Raw genomic sequence first — 19,104 nt, 5'->3', positions numbered from 1 at the left:
TTCTAATTTAAAATTAACAAAAAAGGAGAGGGGGGGGGGGGGAGTTGTGTGTGTGGTACTTGTTAAGTTTATAAATGGTTTGAAGAGTATGCCCGGCAGCTACTACATCTGACCAAGATTTACCCTTTTTATTCTATATTTCTATGTTTAGACCAAATATTTCAACAAATCTCTGCATTTCCAGAAGAAAAGTTAGTACTTCTTAAAAGCAAGTAATCTGCTTCTCAACAGCTTTGATGACAACCAGTTTTCATGTTTTACAACATGCTTGTAAAACATATCATATAAAGCCAATAATATAAAGCACAATCATATAAAGCCTTGCACATGTTTTTTTAGTTAAAAGCAATGGTAAGACTGTTCTAGAAGCATGACTTACTGCTTTTACAAGAAGCTCTCTCTTCTAGTAGTTTAGCTTAGGAAAATACAGTAATATTCCTCCTAGTTCTGTAACTAATTTATTAAAACCCTGACTAGGTATGTTCCATCCATCTTTTCCAACATTATTCTTTCTGCCTTGATATTTCTCTTCAATGTATTATGTATTCTCTATAAGGGCAATGGTAGATCTTTATAAGCTACAACAAACTTTAAATATGACCTAATTAAACCATATAGACAAAACACCTAAAGAAAAGAAATGTAAAATACATATACTAATATTTCATAGGAAAAATAAACAAGAAGATAATTTGTAAAGAAGGAATGAGCACATGCCTTGGGGAAGAAATACTTTGTTCTTTATTGACTGTTTTTTTAAACCCAAAGGGAATACAATAATTAGAGAGACTTATCTTTAATTGAAAAGCTTTGCATTTAACTTACTAGTAGAAATCCATTTTGTTATATAGTCTAGGAATTATACTTCAGACCCACCCACATTTATAAAATTAAATATGCCTTCAGTGGAAAACTTAGTTTGACACAATAGCTTTTCCCTAGAACAATATGAAGCCTATAAAAGTATTACTCAGTTTTTTAGTCTTCCAAATGAAGAATTGCTTCCTGAACCTAATCTTTTTTGTCACAGATCTTCCCAAAAAGGCTAACGCTAAAGGCTAAGTCTCAATGGGGCTCAAATGTTCCTTAGGCTACTTACAGACCAAGCATATATTGTATATGAAATTTTATGGTTTGTTATTATTTCCTACATGAAAAAAAAAAAAAAAGATAAAGAATTAGTCACCTGGATTAAATTCAGAAAACTACAGCCTTGTATTTCCTTCAGATCTCACCTGAATGCTCACCTAGTAGTCACCTATGACTACTACAACAACAGTAGGCTCACAACCTGCCACTTTTTAGTGCTCGCCCATGGTTTTTCTTCTCCCATCTTCTTCATTTTTAATACCAATTAACAGGTAAGAGGCTACAATTCTTCTCATGAATAAAGCACTGTCAACCATTCATCTGCAAATTTGCCATCTAACCAATTCCTTTTTATTTTGTCACACAAATATAGGAAGTGTAAAAACAATTTGATTCTTTGATGTCAAAGTTGCATCTATGTGTGCACACGTGCACACACACAAATAGACACATACCCACTTCTGCAGATGACCAGCAGTTCTACAATCTGTATGTGCAGAACTGAAATCCTGTTCACTTTAACTGCAGCAACTTCTGGCACTGCTCTCCTAGGTAGGCAAAAGTCACTTCTTAATGGCAAGCCTCTCTTACTTCTCCTTTTTAGCAATTCAGCTCATTCCTATGAACTGTGCTTAGCACAAAAGCCTTTCCTTAGAACAAAATGAAACCTCCAAAAATTATCAGTCTCTATTTGCTCAGTTTCCAAAATGAAAAAATCAGGCTCAAAATTTCTGTTGCTCTCCTTGATTAGACCAGTTTTAGTACTGAGTTATTTTACTTCTTTCAAGTTCTTTTCAATATTTAAACATGATTTTAAAGAATTATTTAGCTCAAAAGGTTTTCTGGTGGTCATTAAATGAGTGAAAAGTACGTATGAAAAACAATCTTTCACATCTCAGTTGAGTTCATTGTAGTAAAATTCATTATTTCTTTGGGAAATTAACTTAAGAATATAAAACAGAAAAGCCCAGAGAGGGAACTTTTCCAGAACCAGCTAGGACAGCTGCCAGCAAACATACAGATTTTAAAATGTTAAATTCAGCAGTGGGATTTGAGGAGGCAGTGTAGTGAAGGACAATTGAGCAGCACGTAATGCTGGCTCAGTAACTGTGCTTTTCCAATGTCAGTCACAGACCTTTCCTAAGCCCAATAAAACACTAGGAAATTCCCTCTTTCTGGTAGTCATCTTTCCCAACTCAGATCTTATCCTGATAGTTAAATTGCAGAGACACAATCAAGCACAAATTAGGTAGATGGCCACTCTTAACACAGACATTATCAGAGTATTCAAAATCTTGAAAGGAGTGAAGACACTGCTCAGTGAGAGGGAAGAAGGTACCAAAGCCCTTTGGCAGCAAGGAAGAAGTCTCACATACTGCTTGACGTGAAAAAGACAAACATATATCAAGAATATGCTCATCTGCTTTGTTTTCTACTAATGACTGTACTGCAATTGTGGAAATTCTGCTACCTGTGTCTCCCTGAATTGTGGCTTCTGATTAGAGCTACAACATGAGCGTCCACCTGAAATAGGATGTGCTACCTCCTGAGAGATGATGGCTTGGAAAACAAAGGTACTACTCACAGTCAACATTTTCAAAAAAGAAAACTTGACTGAAAATGAATTTATTCATGACATTGAAGTGTATAGGACACTTTGAAAACCCATGGTAAAGGACCAAGTGATTCCAGAAATATATATAAGGTAGCATGTTGCACTTTAAAGACAAGACAACAGGTATTTAAAGGAAGAAAGTACACTCCCAGGGAAATGAAAATTGAATGAGCAAAAATAGTTCTCTCCATCAAAAATGGGGAACAAAATTCTGTAGATCCTATAAGTGAAATGCTAAACAAGTATTAGATTGGCTAAGGACCCATTATCAGTTTCCACAACTTCCATCAACTCTGCATGTTAGGTGGGCTGGAACAGAAGTGAATACCACTAGAAGGAGGTACTAATCCTCTGGCCTCACAGAAAGGCTGTGCTCTTCATGCCATTACCCAGCCATGCCTCTACGAGAACAACTAATTTATTGCTTCCTGAGTTCTCTTTTTTTTTCTTTTCCATTTTCAACCTCCTTAGAAAGCATGTAGTTTTAAGACATGCAAAAACAACAAAATAAAAAAAAGCTCCACCATTTTAAAAAGGCATAGCATAAACTTAATAATAGACAAGGGATAAAAATGAAACTATAAGAAACGTGTGTAGGTATTAAAAAGGTGTAAACAAACCTACTACTCTATTAATAAAAATTTTTAATCTCCTTAACTCTCCCTGCTTTGTCCTGTTTGTACCTTCCTAATTGCAACTGAATTATTCCCCACAATGAGAAGAATTTTTAAGGACAACTAAATACAGAAAAATTACTTTCATCTGAATAATTTTTGTTCAATTGTGTTCTGCTCCCCTTTACCCTTCGTAATCCTTTGATTGCAAATGAAAATACTCATTGTGCTTTTTTACAATTTTTATATTGGCAATCACTATGTAAGTCCAATGAGTTACTGACTTTTCCTCCAAAAACATTAAACATGAAATTGCCATGCCAGAGATAACAAAACAGACTACATCTGCTTCGTTTTCAAATGTCAAATGACATACCATAAATAGGTCTATGAAAGGAATAAAAATACAGTGGGACAGAGATTTAGCTGTTGGTTTGTAAGACAAAGTCCAAAATGCATTATGCTTTGGAATATACTGAAAATAGTATTTAGCCTAAAAATTGATTATCATTCAATTTTCATTATCTGTTCAGAAAGCATAAATAATATTACATTTGTGATGTACACGCTCGTTGCTAGCTGAGCATGTATACAGAGACTATCCAAGCAGAAGGTTAAAACAACATACATATGAAAAGAATTCTCTTTCATAATCATTTATATTTGTTGAAAACCACTTAAAGCATAACATAATGCCCCTCAGCACTGCAGGAAACAAACTTGGAGACATTCATAGGAAGCTTGAGTATTACTGGACAGACTAACCCATAACACAGCATTTGGGTTAGTGCCATATTCAGTCCTTATGGGGTCTGATGAAATTCAGTGGAGGCTGCCCAAGAGGGAATTTAACACAGCTATGTAGTTGTACTAAAACAATTTTTTAATGGTAGGAAGAACATCAACTTTATACCTTATGTTGTGTGCGTGTTCTAGGTAAAAATGCATTTACTGAGAAAAGAATGAAGGTCACCAACTTTTCCTGTGATTTGAAATGCCAGCTGGAAGCTAAACTTGTAGTAGAAACATGTAATTTCTTACTCAACAAAGGGGTTTTTTTGTAAACTCTTCACATACGTAAGACTCAAGCTGCATTAAAATACAGGCTTCTGCTTAAAGCTCAGTTTCATAGCCATCCTAAATTTGGCTTACTAGGATACTTTCTAACATCATTCCTTAAATTCCTGTAAAGACCTCTCCCACTTACAGCAGCAGCTTCTGCTTAAAACTTCAACAAGGTTTCTTTCTTTGCATGTTACATTTATAAATATAGACTTTACTTGGCAAAATGAAAACATATTAAAAACAAATAAAAAACAGGGAACGGATTAAGTTTTCTAAAAACACTGTATATTGCCTCGCTTCTCTCTCTTCTCAAGTTCAGTAAAAAATTAAAGCTCTGGTAGCTGTACTGCTGCAACACATTTACAATGCAAATTTCTCAAACTCCTCAGCTGAGTTTCAAGGATGACTACTTCCTAAATTTACAGAACACAGTCAAGTTGGTTTTTCTCAATTACAACACATCCGTTAGAATAATATACTCAAGACTTTTCATATTAATTCTTCATTTATTTGCAGGGGTGCTATTAAATAAAATTACTTTGCAAAGGTATTTGATTTCTAGTCTATAAGAAAAGTACTTCAATTAATGCAGCCTGAATACATTTATGGGCTCACACAGATCATACACAAATATTGGAAATGGCCAGATTCAAGACATCCCTTATTTAAATCTGATTCTAGACTCTTATACAACAAGAGGAAGAACCCAATGGCAGTTTCTGGCAAGTCATACACATGGGGTAATGGGATGTAAACTCCTTTCCCTGATACTGTCTTGAAGATATACCTCTCAAACACAGGCAGAGGAGGAAGGCTGGAGAATTACCACCAATCCATTTCTCTTCTCTTCTTTTACAGACTCCCTGTTTTTGTCACAGTATCATTCTTACTCTGTTTTCTACAACAATTACATAGTATAATACCCACAGGGTTTTACGTCCGTCACACCACAGTGCTGTGATTTTATTGCTGCTTTGAAGTGGAACACTGTCTGCTGCTATTGTTCAATGTTTCAGTACACATTTCATAGAGTAGAGATGATTGTAAACAAAACCACAAATAAAGGCCTGTGCTAATCAAAGTAAGGGTGAGAATTATTTCTGACACATTTGCCAATGTGTTTCATTCTATAATAAGTAACAAATCCGGAAAGTACCTATAAATCCTGATATCAGCTGCATTATTATTTTGTCATTAATATCAGGATGACTGTCAAATACTGGCCAATTGGGTTTTCATTACTCCCTTTGCTATTTCCCAAACATATTTTTGAGTAACAATCCCACACAGTTCAATTTCAAACTAGTGGGAGTGTATCTTTAACAAATACTGAGAGCTGTCGGTATAATTTCAAAAATTAAAACATGTGAAAAAATAACCACTGAGTTATTGGCAAATGAAACCAACTCAGAAATACATGGAAAGATTTTAATGCCCATTTTGAAAATGGTTGCTTTTGAATTGTGCCAAATTTCTAAATTTGCAGATGAGTATGATCAAATTTATTAAGCTGTGACCAGACTTTGATACATGTTCCAACTGAATTCCAGTTTATGAGTGAAAGATTCATATTAAAAAGTCAAAGTGGCACAGTAAGGAGAAGGATCATTTTTCATGAAGTCTGCAAATGCTCTGCTCTGGAGAGTATTATGTCAAATTATCCCAACTGAATACTTGTTGGACCTGTGGTCTTCAACAGAAAATGTTTCTCTCATGTAACTCCTGTAATCACTTTTCTTTTTCTAAAATTTCTGAGAAAGGTAAGGCAAACTAAAACAAGAGGACAGTAATATAAGTTCTGAAGGTTTATCTATTTCAGAGTCATATTTCTCACAGATGAGAGCAGTATTTGCATTTGAATACTTTATTTTGAGCAAGTGCTAAAGACTTGTGGTTTTATCCATCTTATTCTGTTTGTTTGGGGTTTTTATGTTGATATTTGAAATTGTATGATTATGCATACATTGCTATTAATTTAAGAGGGTATTTCTAGCAGTTAAGAGCCTGTAAATGCAAACTGTAAATGAACAAAGTGAAAAGTCAAATAGCAAGCATTCAAATTTCTAAAATCTTTCTTAAAACTTATATAGTTTTGTGAAGCATTGTTCATGAATCTTAATTTTTTGGTTGCCAAAACTACAATCAGCAGCAGCCACATAAAAATTGGTAGTAATGGCTGCTAGAAGGTTGCCAGGAAAGTCATGTCCAGTGTTTAGCCACTTTCCATCCTGAAATGCAGTGATCCAGATGGGATAGAGACAGAACAAGTATCTCTGACCTAACAGCTCTGACTGTGTGAGTATCCAATGAGAATTACAGCTGCCAGGATTGTACTCTGGGAGGGATATTCTCCCCCAAAACTGATGATAATAACTTGCTCACCCCTGAGCCTTGCTAACTACAATGAAAGGCACAGGTAGTTTCCTTTTTAATTTTTTTTTTTTTTAATTCTTAAATGAAATTTCAAGGATGGCTTTTGCACAGTTCATTATTCTTCCAATAGTTGAACCAACTATTGATCTGTAAGTCTGATGTCGGTAGTAAGTTAGTAGAAAATGTAACAGCAAAATTATGGTGCATGTGGATAAGTATTATAGGTAAAGAAAGAGTTAAAGTGGCCCTTAAAAAGAGAGGTGTTTGCCTACAAAGCTAATGAAGTTTGAGGGGATCACCAAGGCTGAAGATAGGGAGGGTCTGGTTATTATAACTATTTGAATTTTGCAAAGTGTTTCAAGGAAATAAAAAGCCAAGGGGCAGGAGGGAATGTCCCTCCATGAATTACAAAAAGGGATCAATAAAAATAGGACATTATTGATTACTTCCTACAGTGACCAGCAGCTATCACAGGAGATCTACAGAGATCTCTTGCGGGCTCATTGCTGTTCAAGGGAGACATTTGGTAATGGATACTGAGCAGTGAAGTGACAAAGGTTTTGGTGGTGTTTTGTTATTTATGATAAGATAAGCTTTCTGAGAAGCAAGATTTACATGCAGGTCCTTAAAAGATTTAGTGGACAGTCAATAAAATAATAGACGGCCCATAATATAGGGATCTAAAGGACTTTGTGTAAGATCCTGGAATTAAGATAGGTATCTCCATGAAAACACTCAATTGTAAATTTTAATTTAGCTGTCAAGGAAAACAATACTAAGCATTATTAGGAAAGGACTGGAACACATCTGGAACTTTGTACATCATCCAGGGTTCTTTGTAAATAGAAAAATATCTGTTTCTTCCTGCTTTAATATTATTTAGCTTTTGTCCCCACCAACACATAGTAAAGTGGGAATGATTCACAAAGGACTAAATGTGGAGATCAAGTGTATTTATGGCTTCAAAGGGAGAATGGATAAATCCACAAAAAAGAACAACTCACTTACATGTGAAAAATAAAAGTATTTTCGCTTACATACTATCAGGTTATCTGAATTTAATTTTTCTTTAGGGGGAACAATTGATGGAAAATTTAGCTCAAGAAGAGTTACTAAAATAAAACATTTTAATTAGAAGTTCATTGAAGTGGGTCTTAATGATGACATAGTTACAATAAATCTCTAAGATCTTTTGTCTCTTGTACTCTTTTAATTGCCTTGTTCTGTCAAAATATTACCAGGTAAATAAAATGGTGGGGGTTTTATATTTCAGATATAGGCTCAATTAAAACTGACTGTTGGGATACACATATATGAATACACCAAGTGAAATGTTTCTCCACTGAAAAATAAAGTAAATATTGAAACAATATTTTTCAAATTAAATGATACAATACTTTTCGACTTTCTGGATCCAGAGACTCAGATGATAAGCCACAGTTGGAGATGTCTTCTTATAGAAAATGAAGTGTGGTAAATTATATGATACATTAAAGAATACTGGGGAAAATTATACTCTTGGATTGTCTCTGTGATGATTTCTGTGTCTTAAATCACATCTCAAATACTTAATAAATGTGTTAAATATTATTCAGTGTTGTAAAAGTGATTACTGGATACATATTTTTTTCTGCAGGAGAGTTGCCAGTGTGCTCTTACTTGAAAATGAATATTTCTTACTGGCAATTCTGATGTGTAAAATTCTTTCACAGCATTAAAACATATATGATCTCCATATATTTTGTTGTAAAAAGCTATTTTTCCCTTTCTGAAAAAAATCTCAGTACTTGTAATCCCAAACCATGACTTGTGATCCACCTCCACAATAAAATAAAATAATTTATATATCATTAAAATTCATCCCATGAGACCTACCTTTTCTGCTAACAGTTCTCTGATCTTGCTTGCCTGGAGACGAAATTTCATTAACTGTGACTCCAAAGTTAAACATCTTTCCTTCCAGTTTACAGTACCTTCTGGCTCTGAAAGTTCAGCCATATTTATGCTGGAAAAAGAAAGGGAAAAAGTCCCCATGTCAAATTCAGTCTGTATTTAATGTCTGACTTTATTTTAATATGCATACTAACCTATTTTATATAAATCTCAAGAATGCCCCCAAATTTTACACAAGTACAGTTTCATAAAACATGGTAAAAGTATGATAGTTTTCTGAGGCCCTTATCATAACTATCAAAATCTGTAATCTGTATTGATAATATTTAGGTTTATTGTATTTTAATTTCTTCAATTATCCTATGGCTGCAATTACTTTTCCTTGATAAGCAGAGACACATCTCACATTTTAATCTTCAGTTGCTGCATTTATCCTTTCCTACTCAGGAGAGTCTTGTAGGGAACCAAGCTTTTGCTTAGCAAATGTTTTATATAGATGTAACTGCCTGTGAGTTAGTAGCACATTTGGTTTTATGCAAGTTTAATGTTTGGCAGACCACTCTTTTAAAAATCCTTTAAAATTTTGGTTAATCAAATTGCCTTTAAAATTCAATATCCTTAACAAGATGGAAGTTTCTGATTCCAAATGAAAAGGTGGGTGACCAAATGGTCTCTAATGGACCCCCCACGTGAAAAACAATCTTTTTGCATTAGCTGTTGCAGATCTCAGGACATCCTGGTTCAGGCATGTTTCAGTCTCAGCTCTGCTTTTATGCACATTTAACTGCTCATGCCTTCTGGAAATTAGCCTCAGTGCCCTTCTGGACAAGCATTTCTGGAAAAATTATTCAGCATGAGAGCTGGCTCATCATGGTTTGAGTCTGAGAAGCCAAGAAAATCATCTGTGTGTAAGCAGAAGGACTGGGCTCTGTTGTATTCCAAGTATTTGTAGACAGTTTAATGGAGTAAGTGGATGGCTGAATGTAACCATTCAGTCCAAAATTCCCTTGCTAAATAAAGGCCTGGCCTTTGCAGGGTTCTGGACACTTAGGTTTGGCTTTGAAAATAAAGCCTGAATAGCTCCTAAGTATCCAATTTATCTCAAAAATAATAAACATGTAAAAAACCCGTTCAGTGGAAGGCCACTGGAAGATCACAACAAAGAAAAAAACAACAAGTCATAATGTTATATTGCATGTTTGTCACCTCAACAGTGGGACACTGATGAGGAAAGGCAAGTAGCCACTGTTTTCAGTGTGATGAAGGAGGCTGACACAGGAAGATTAAGGCTAATACAGATCTCCACACTGCAGGTCCTGACACAGTTAGCATGGATGAGTGAGTGACACCACTGGGAGCCCCCTCCCATGGCTATCCCAGGCCTCCAAAAGCCCAGCTTCAAGCACTTCCCTTCCTCCCTGCACCACAAGAGGCAGCCCCACCTGAAACCCATCAGCTGGAGACCAAACACCGAGGAATTTATCTTCTCTGTTGTTTTTGACAACAGGAAGAAAAAAGGAAAAGCACCACAAGACAGATCAAAGTCATGAGCCAGATTCCAAAAAAGTCCTTCACTTTTCTTTGCTACAGTAATATTTTCTATTTCTCTTCTAAATTCCGATGTCTCATGTGACTCTCAAATTCATTTTAACTAAACAGGTGAAAAACTATGGCTCAAAACCTTCTTTCCTTTCTCATACCCTAAATTCCTTGTTTCTTTCATTCCATACCTTAATTTAGAAGGAAAACCAGGAAAGAAAAAGTGAGGTTTGTAACTTTTTGCCACAATCACTTGTCTGAAGATAACTGCTCCATTTTTCACTTTCTTCCTTTGGTCCTGCAGGCTGGGATTCAAGCTGCTAAACCAGAGGTTACAACTATCCTTTTTCAGGAATCTCCTATTCAGGAATCCCCAAGGAATCACTAGGATTTAAGTACATTATTAAAATAGTTTCCTAAGCCGATCCTACAACACCCACATTCTAAACATAAGCATTTGAACTGCAGTCCTCCTTGGTGACTGAGACACCTTTGGTGTTTTTTGCCATTCTCCTTTTAAGCTTACAGAAATTTCCCTGGATTGTCACAGAAGCAAGCAGCTCGCTGTTGTGCTGTCCCTAGTCCATGGTCATCTCTGCTTGTCCAGAATCCCCCTTTTCAAAGGGAGAAGGTGGCACTGCCAAGCAGCAGCTTCTCCTGTTTTGGAGGGGAGAGGTAGTTTCAGCTGCAGATTTATCTGGATTCTGCTCTCCTAAGCAATGAGGACTGGCAACATGTTATTAGACTATTCAGGATATTTTAGGTTTTTCCTTTTTAACTAATTGCTGCTACATAAAACAGAAATGGATGAGGCCAACATCTGGTTAACAGTGGGATATTTCAGTGTTTGTGGCAGTGAAAACACAAAAGAGTCAAGTAATGAAAGAATTTTTGCTTTTTGATAGGGTGCAATATTACAGGGTGGAGTTAAAAATGTTTGTCTTTCAACAGACAAAACATTTGAGTCAATGGATTTCTGGCAGTGAACAGTGTGTCCAGCCAAGTAGTTTCCCAATGTCCAAACTCATTAATATTCCACTGCATAAACATTATGGATAAAAAGATTGAAAATAACTCTTTTTATTGCAGGTTCTTTGCTAGAGATTGTAATAATTTACTTTGTATTTTCCAACAAGCCAATGGGTTCTGGAAATATTTACAGGCACATAACACACTGTTTACACTTGCAGAGTGAATGATCTTACTTAGAATCAATGACTTCCTGTTTCTTGTCTGATTCCCCAAGGGAGGATAAAAATGAGTTCATCTTCTCTTGGCTTAATAGAGTACTCTGAATCAGCACTCAAACCTACACAGAGTCCGCCCCTTCTTCCTGCTCCAGTTCCCACCGCAAAGCCCTCCGTTTCCCCTGAGTCTTAAAAAGTTAAATCTTTTGAAAAGTAAACTAAAAAAGCGCACATTAAAGCCTTAAGTTCTAATTATGTCATCAAAAATTAATTGAGACAAGTTTGACAAGTCTGGAAAGATTAAATTTGTCTTTTTCATTTTGTAAGTTTATAAACCTCTTTCTAGGCTTCAAGAAGTCAGAATGTCACATTCTCCCCAAAGGGATTGATATAATTTCCTTTTTTTTGCCGTCTGCTTGGAAATTATCAAAATACATTTCAGGGGGGAGGGAACAATGTTCTACCTTTTTGAAGCGTGTTAAAAAAAATTTACATATTCCTTATCACATTGTCAGTGTTTTCCTCTGTTTTTAACAAAATGCAGTGTTTAACTAAGCGCTTCATTTTCTGTCCGTATGTTCTGGATGTCTTTTCTCTGCTGGAGAAACTTTGGAAAGTTCTTCTGTTTCAACAGGCGTGGGTTTGAGCAGTACATAGTGGATCCCCTTCACCACCCTGAAATATTTACTGGCCTAAATGCATTTGGACCATACCTCTTGAATTTCAAGGCCATGTCTTCCATCTTTTCACCCAAACTCAGCACTTATAAATATTTTTGGTGCCATAAAGATTGGACTGTAGAAGGGAAATGATGAGACACAAAGTGGACCTGTGTAGGAATCAAGGAAGTCATTCTCAGGTTTGTTGCTGGCCAAGGCCCTTACTCACCTCCAAACACTGGGAACTTTATTTTCCATTTGAGTCATTTTGCATAATTCTATGCTCAAACAAACTGTTGCCTGCACTATTTAAAACTTCCTTCAAAATCTGATGTAGGAATGCTTTTTCTGCTGCTTCCTAGGTATTGATGAGGTTGTTCCCACCCATGAAGTGATGGTCAGTCACTGCTCACCCATTCCAGCCCCGGGCGCAGACCCCCACAAACCCCGATTTCAGGGGCCCCCTCCCAGCTCATTGCTGCCTGCTCGGCTTCCCAGTGGCAAATACGTGCAGCAAACAAGATTAAAGCACGCAAAATCATTTAATGTCCTTTTCCTGATGACAGCAATTTTTAAGTCGCAGTGTGACGCCACACTACGTCCCAATTTAATTTCTTGAAATTCTGAAAGCTAGCCGTGCAGGTATCTCAAAAGTATCGTAGTTGTGCACGTTTGTTTGGGAGTTGTGTTCTTCTCGCTCTTCTGTATTTGGGAGGACGGTAGGGATGCGGCAGCGGCACCGCCAACGGGACGAGAGGAGCCTGGACCTTACGGGACCTTACGGGACCTTAAGGGACGTCAGGCACGCCAGTCCCCAGCCGCGGGGACACCGCCTGGGGACAGCCCGGAGTCCTGCCGTGACCCGACACCCCGCGGTGACCTGCCCCAGCATCACCCTCCGCCACCCGCCGCCCGCCGGTGTCACCCGGGGGGCACCGCGCCGCCGTCCCGCCGCCGGGACCGACACCCTGCCGGGAAGGGCCGGGGGCCGGCCCGGGCGCGGCCCCGCTCGCGAAGGGAGGGAAGGGGGCAAGGAAAGGGAGGTCAGACCTGGCCGGCCGTGGCTCGCCGCGCCGGGCGCCGTCCGGGCTGTGGGCGCTGCCCGCGCCCCTCGGCGCCCGCCCCGCGGCTCCGCGGCCCCGGCAGCCGGCGGGAGGAGCGGCCCGGGGCTGCGGCCCGTCCCGGGATGGCCCTGCCGGCGGGATGCGCTCCCGGGGCTGCCGCCTCTCCCGTGTGCTCCGGCCCCGACGGCGTCCCGCGGAGCGGGGGCCCGGACGGAGGACGATGGAACCCGGCTGGAGGCTGTAGGGCTTCGAGGGCAAGGCTGGCGGAGGGGTCCCAGCAAGAGACAGCCTGCCCATACCCCTTTCCCATCGCCGTTTTTAAAGTTCCTTTGTGAATTAGGAAGTTTCCCTCTTAATTTGGAAGACGATGCCAGGAAGAAGCATCCGCTTGCTCTGCAGTTCTTCGGCTCCACTTGGAGCTCACTGTAATTTAAATTACACGTCTTGTGAAAGGTCATTTGTCAAGTACATACCGGAGGGTTGGAACCGTGCGGTCCCCGGGGCAATGCTGGGGATATTACGGTGTAAACGGGTCTCGCTGAGCTGCCCTACCCCGTAGGTAACAACCCACTTTGTGTTTGAGTTCCAGCCGGGATAAAGCAGCAGGTGCATGTGCTGCCGAGTCGCGCTGGCAGCAGGCGCTTGGTCCCCTCCAGTTGAAAAAAGCTGAGAGTACATCTCAGGCAACCAGCCGTCTGTGTCCCTTCTATAAGACTGACTGAAGTATTACAAAGTAATTGGTGTGTTGCCTGGCACGTAGAGGAATCTTCCTCATACACATTCATTTGGACTCAGATTTAAGGATTCTGTTTTGTTTGGGTTATGATTTATGGAGGCAAAATATCTCATAGACTCTTCTGGTGCATAAACAAACCACACTGCACCATTCCTCTCGGGTTATTTATAATGTAGGTGTGCAGAGTAAACTGTTCACATCTGTGAGTCATTTAAAGTTCAGCTTTTTCTTCTGGAAAAAGAAGGGAAAAAAAAAAGAAAACCAACAAAACCCCAGGTCTTAGAACTGAAATACTCCCCATCTGGTTATACACACAATTTCATTTTTTCCTATTCAGTTCAGTACGGGCTCCAATTTTCCACCCGCTTGCAGTGACCTTCGAGTATCCAAACAACTTCACTGAAACAGTTTCATTTGCTGGTACTTTCCTAAGTGCTTCATGTATTTTTTAAATACTAGTCGCTGAAAAGAGTGTTAAAAACACTCTTGGTTTTTAGCAAGGAGTGCATTGTGTTCCACCCAATACCTCCTGTCTAGAGTGTTCGCTACATTAAAAACACGTAAGGTTAAAAACCCCTTTCTTTGAATTATAAGATTTAGCCAAAATAATCAAAATCAAAATCATCTGGTTCCTAACGAGAGCTATACAAAATGATTTAGCATTGGCGTTCAATGAAACCTTTGTCCATATCGTTTCCTCGAATAGAGAGACACGCTCGCTCTCTCTGGATACTCCCAAGCGTGCGCCAAGCCTTTGAATCCAGAGTGAGCGAGCTGGGGGAGGCTGCGGGAATGACGTGCTCGGACCGCAAGAGGGAGAGCAAAGCCTGCTCGCTCAATGAGGGTTTCTTTCAGTTTGTTTGGTGGACTGGCATTTTCACTGCCCTTAAAGTAATAAAAATGATCTGCAGTCATGGAGCTCTCGACACTGATACAGAAAGAGGCTTGAAAAAATATTCTGAAAGAAAGAATAGGGATAGGATTTTCTCTCAACTGCCCTAGCTGTGAAGTATGTAGAGGTGGCTAGAATCTGTGTTCCCTTACTGTAAGGAAATAGAATTACAAGTAAAACAAATGGGATGCATAGAACAAAACACAAAGAATACTAACTACGACTTTATTTTGTAAATAGAAAGCAAGGGGGAAAGCCATAAATCTTCCAGGCAAAGACACAGAAAACTATTGTACATGTAAGCACAGATTCAGGAAGAGAGTTGTTCCTCCTTACTGTTGTTGCTGATGGCAGGTACATGTAAGCAGTAACAAATCTGCACACATTCCTGAATATATGTGGAGAAATGCAAAGAACTGATAGACAGTACATTATAGAAACAAACTGCAAGGTATTTGCACTTTGGAGTGATCATTTGTTAGCTGGCTCCCTGCAGAAGTGAAACAAAGTCAGAACATTAAGAAATAGTTCTCTCTGTAATGTGAATTTTAAATATTAGCCTCCACATGGGCTGAAGACGTTGCAAATTTTTTACTGTCTGTAATTGACTTAATGCAAGATAGTAAGTTCTAAGTTCCTGGTTGTCTTGTTAAACAATAACCTCATTTGTTAAAAAGTATTATGAACATGGTATTGCAAAACATTTACTCTGGTGTGTGAAAGCTAATCCAAAAAATGCCACCAGCTTCATTCCAGAGACGATCAAGTTGTCATCAAATCTGCAACTAGAATGTAAAATTTTGGGTTTATGAGACTTTTCTGCGTATGTAGAACGTCATTCTGACATGCTGGATCAAGATCTTACCCCTTCGTGACAAAAGGGGCTTTTTCTGGTCTTTTCTCACATAGATCAATATTGAAACCATTTAAGTATAGATATGTGTCTACAGCTGGACATATATGCCAGGAAATATCTTGTGATTCTAAAATCTTAGATCATACAATGTCTTCTGTAAGTTCGTTTTTGTGTGGATTCTTTAAAGGGTGACATATATACTTGAGACTTGAAATAGAGAAAAAGGTTCCCATTTTTTACACTAGTTGCAATTACAAAACTGTGATATAAATAAATTGATCATTTTCAGGTGACGGTCAAATTTAAAATTTAAAAGTAATTTAAATTCAAATTTAAATTTAAAAGTATCTTTCTTGACAGAAAACTTTTAAGGTATTGTTTAAGTGGAGGAGAGAAAGGGAGAAAGATCATTCTTGTTCAATTATTATTATTATGAGATGATTTAAAGTGTTGCTTTTTCAAGGCTGTGACTTGTTTTTCAGTAACAGAAAAGTGGCATTTTATCTAAATAACCTCTAGTATTTGTGCTTTGGTACCTCTGGATGGAAGAATCTGGAATTATTTCAGTTACTAATAAAAACTACAGTTTATGAGAAGGTCCATGGCTTCCCTTTAAAAGCTCAACCTCTTTTTAATTATCTGGCGCCACAGAGTGGTAAAATTCTATATTGCTCTAAATAATTTCTGAGAGTTTTCAAATGATGATATAATCATCTCCATCTGAAATAAACATAAACTATTCTACTTACTGACACAGGCAAAGCTCAAGAGGGCTAGAATGTGCAGCTTAAATATTAAAGTTTCTGAGTGTGCATTAGGTTATTTCTTTCGAGGAGAATTTTGACTGGTGGATGTTGATTTGTCAAAACTGTAAAGTTTGTGAGCAAAAAACCCAGTGCTTAGGAAAAAAGCCTTCTGCTGAATTGCAGAAATATGTTGAGACATCCTAGTGAAAATGGCTGTACCTGGTCAGCCAGTTCAGTACCTACCCACTTGATTGTTGTCCTCAAACAGTGCCCAGGGAAGTGTCATTACTCCGGAATACTGTACCAGTCACTAGAGGTTCAGGGACTTTGTAAGCCAGAGGTTTTGTCCTTTGAAACTTTTCTTCTTGTTTTTTTTTTTTTTTTTTTTTTTTTCTCTCTTGTCATTCAGTCCAATTGCTTTTGAACAAATATAATTTTCATGATCCAAAATGTCCTAAAATGATGATCTCCATGGTTTAAATAATTTATTTGGTTTTAGATGTCACCTGCTTCTTTCACTTGATGCCCCTACATTTTTGCAGAGATAATCAAAAACGTTAGATGTTTCTCCTTCAGAGTAAAGTTATGAATTTATTTTAAGGGTTTCACAGTGATATGCCCCTTACTACCTTTGGCCATCCTTCATATCCTACCACATTCTGCACTCAGTGTTTGAGGTGTAGGTGTATTTATGTAGCGACATAGTGATGCTTTCTTGCTTGATCTTTATTCTCTCCCTAGCAATTTCTAATGCTATGAGGCTTTCTTGGTCCCTGGCAAGATTTGTGGCACACAATAGAGCCCAGCACAGCCACAGCATCAGTAATTCAAAGGTCTGTTGCTCCTTACCAGCAGGTCAGGTATTATGAAAACAGCATGACTTACCTTTTTAAGGTACCTAAGCCTCATAACCCCTGCCTGGTGAGCAGTGGTGCGTGAGCTAGTTCTGAGTAAGGTACTTTGAGTACTGGAAACCTGGTGCTCCTAGAGAACAGAGCAATTGACTTGTGAGGGTTTTGCATGCTATCATTTCATTTCTCTAGATGCCTCTTTGCTTTCATTGCAAATGTGGATTCTTCGGGTGTTACCTGACAGCTCCCTGGCACTGTTTCTCCTAACTGGAAAAACTTGGGGAGAGAAAAGCTCTTTTGGAAAGGAGAAAGTTACTGGAAATAGTGTCACAGAATATGAGCTGGAATACACAAAAATGGAACTTTGGAAAGGTTTCCTGAAACTGGCCAGTCTGTAGAAAGAGGATCACAGTGAATGTAAAAATATGTAGGTATTGAACTGGGCTGAAGGAGACTTTGCTTGCACTAAGTGAGGATGAGGATAATTGTCTGATTTGTTTGGAAGGTTAAGTCACTAAGAGCATCCAGTCTCTTTTTGAGCTGAAGATAATCCAGCATTTACAGCAGATCACTGGGACAGGTAGTGCCAAATAACTGTGTCAGTTTCCTTGGAATGGCTGAATGCGAAACAGGGAAAATTCAATGAACCAACAGCGAAAAATTCAGATTACTTTCTTTATGTGTTTGTATGTGGTTAAACTTTTTCTCAATTCCTTTGGCCATTACCATGTCAGAAGTCAGAAGGCACTGTGAACCTTCGGTGCTAAACAGGGATCCAGAAGTTTGTTGAAAGTCCTGAGCAGACCCTAATGGCCTCTGGCTGCTTTAGATTGTTAAGAAAATCACTGATGGGTGAAAGTCAATTGACAAGGAATGACTTTTGTTATATTTTCCACTTTTTCCTTACCTAAACATTGGTGCTCTTAAATCTTTATGGAAGCATGACTGCTATGTTGAGCTGCTCTTTTACAGTAGTCATTTTTCCAATAGCCATTTTCACACTGATTGCAAAAGTTATGTCTTTGCTAGATACAACTCACAGACTTGGGAAAGGATGTCCCCATTTGATAATCTATCACTTGTAAATGATATGCTTATTCCATACATTATGTTCACATGGGACCTGGGAGGATTGTGAAAGGCACAGAACATAGATGTTGAAAACTTTTTAAAAAATATTTTCTGGCTAAAAATCATAAAATTATAGAATGGTTTGGGTAGGAAGGGGCCTTAAAGATCATCTTGTTCCACCCCCCCACCATGGTCAGGGACACCTTCCACTAGACCAAGTTGCTCAGAGCACCATCCAGCCTCTCCTTGGACACTTCCAGGGATGAGGCATTCACAGTTTCTCCGGGCAACCTGTTACAGTGCCTTTCCAGCCTCACAGCAAAGAATGTCTTCCTAACATTGAATGTAAGCCTATTCTTTTCTAGTTGGAATCCATGACCCCTTGTTCTGTCACTACATGCTCTTATAAATAGTCTACCTCTATCTTTCTTCTGGGCTCCCTTCAGATATTTGAAAATTTACTAATGTATAAATGCTTATATAAAAGAAATGTCTGGGTTTGGTTCATAATTTTACAACTTTAGAATATGTGGAATTGGTGCAAATTAGGGACTGTTGGAAAGGATCAAGAGATATGGTTATGAGGAAACAAATGGAGCATGCTTTTCAAATTAAGTTTATTGGATTTTCGTGGTGTGTGGTCAAGCCTCTTCCTGCTCCTTAGATAAAGGTTTGTGACTAGAGCAGCTTGATTTGCATTGGATGGAAAATAGCATTTGCTTCCTCTGGTTCTGAAGTGTAGTTGGCTCTGGAGGGAGGCCGAGCAGCCACTGTGTGCAGCAAGGGCACCTGACAGATTAGGTTCCAAAAAGCACAGCATCCATGTAAATCTGCTGAGGACATTCAGGAACTGA

The 19,104-nt window shown here is 38.4% G+C and overlaps 1 protein-coding gene across 2 annotated transcripts in view; it reads right to left on the bottom strand.

Moving 5' to 3' along the window:
• The window catches only part of PLEKHH2 (pleckstrin homology, MyTH4 and FERM domain containing H2), a 55,710-nt gene extending 42,557 nt beyond the window's left edge, over positions 1-13,153 (bottom strand). The window contains exons 1-3 of one of the 2 annotated variants that reach the window (XM_041413612.1): positions 13,085-13,121; positions 12,089-12,204; positions 8,632-8,761 (exon numbers count right to left, since the gene is read on the bottom strand). In XM_041413612.1, coding sequence (XP_041269546.1) covers positions 8,632-8,761; positions 12,089-12,117 — 159 coding nt within the window. In that variant the 5' untranslated portion in view covers positions 12,118-12,204; positions 13,085-13,121. Of the gene's footprint in view, positions 1-8,631; positions 8,762-12,088; positions 12,205-13,084 lie in introns of both variants that reach the window. The other variant, XM_041413613.1, reaches the window with a different exon arrangement.
• Between the last annotated feature and the right edge of the window lie 5,951 nt (positions 13,154-19,104).

The sequence above is a fragment of the Onychostruthus taczanowskii genome, unplaced genomic scaffold (assembly GCF_017590055.1).
Source record: "Onychostruthus taczanowskii isolate IOZ18803 unplaced genomic scaffold, ASM1759005v1 scaffold42, whole genome shotgun sequence".
Taxonomy (NCBI): Eukaryota; Metazoa; Chordata; class Aves; order Passeriformes; family Passeridae; genus Onychostruthus; species Onychostruthus taczanowskii.
Note: the sequence above shows the minus strand (reverse complement) of the source record. Positions and strands in the feature narration are given on the sequence as shown.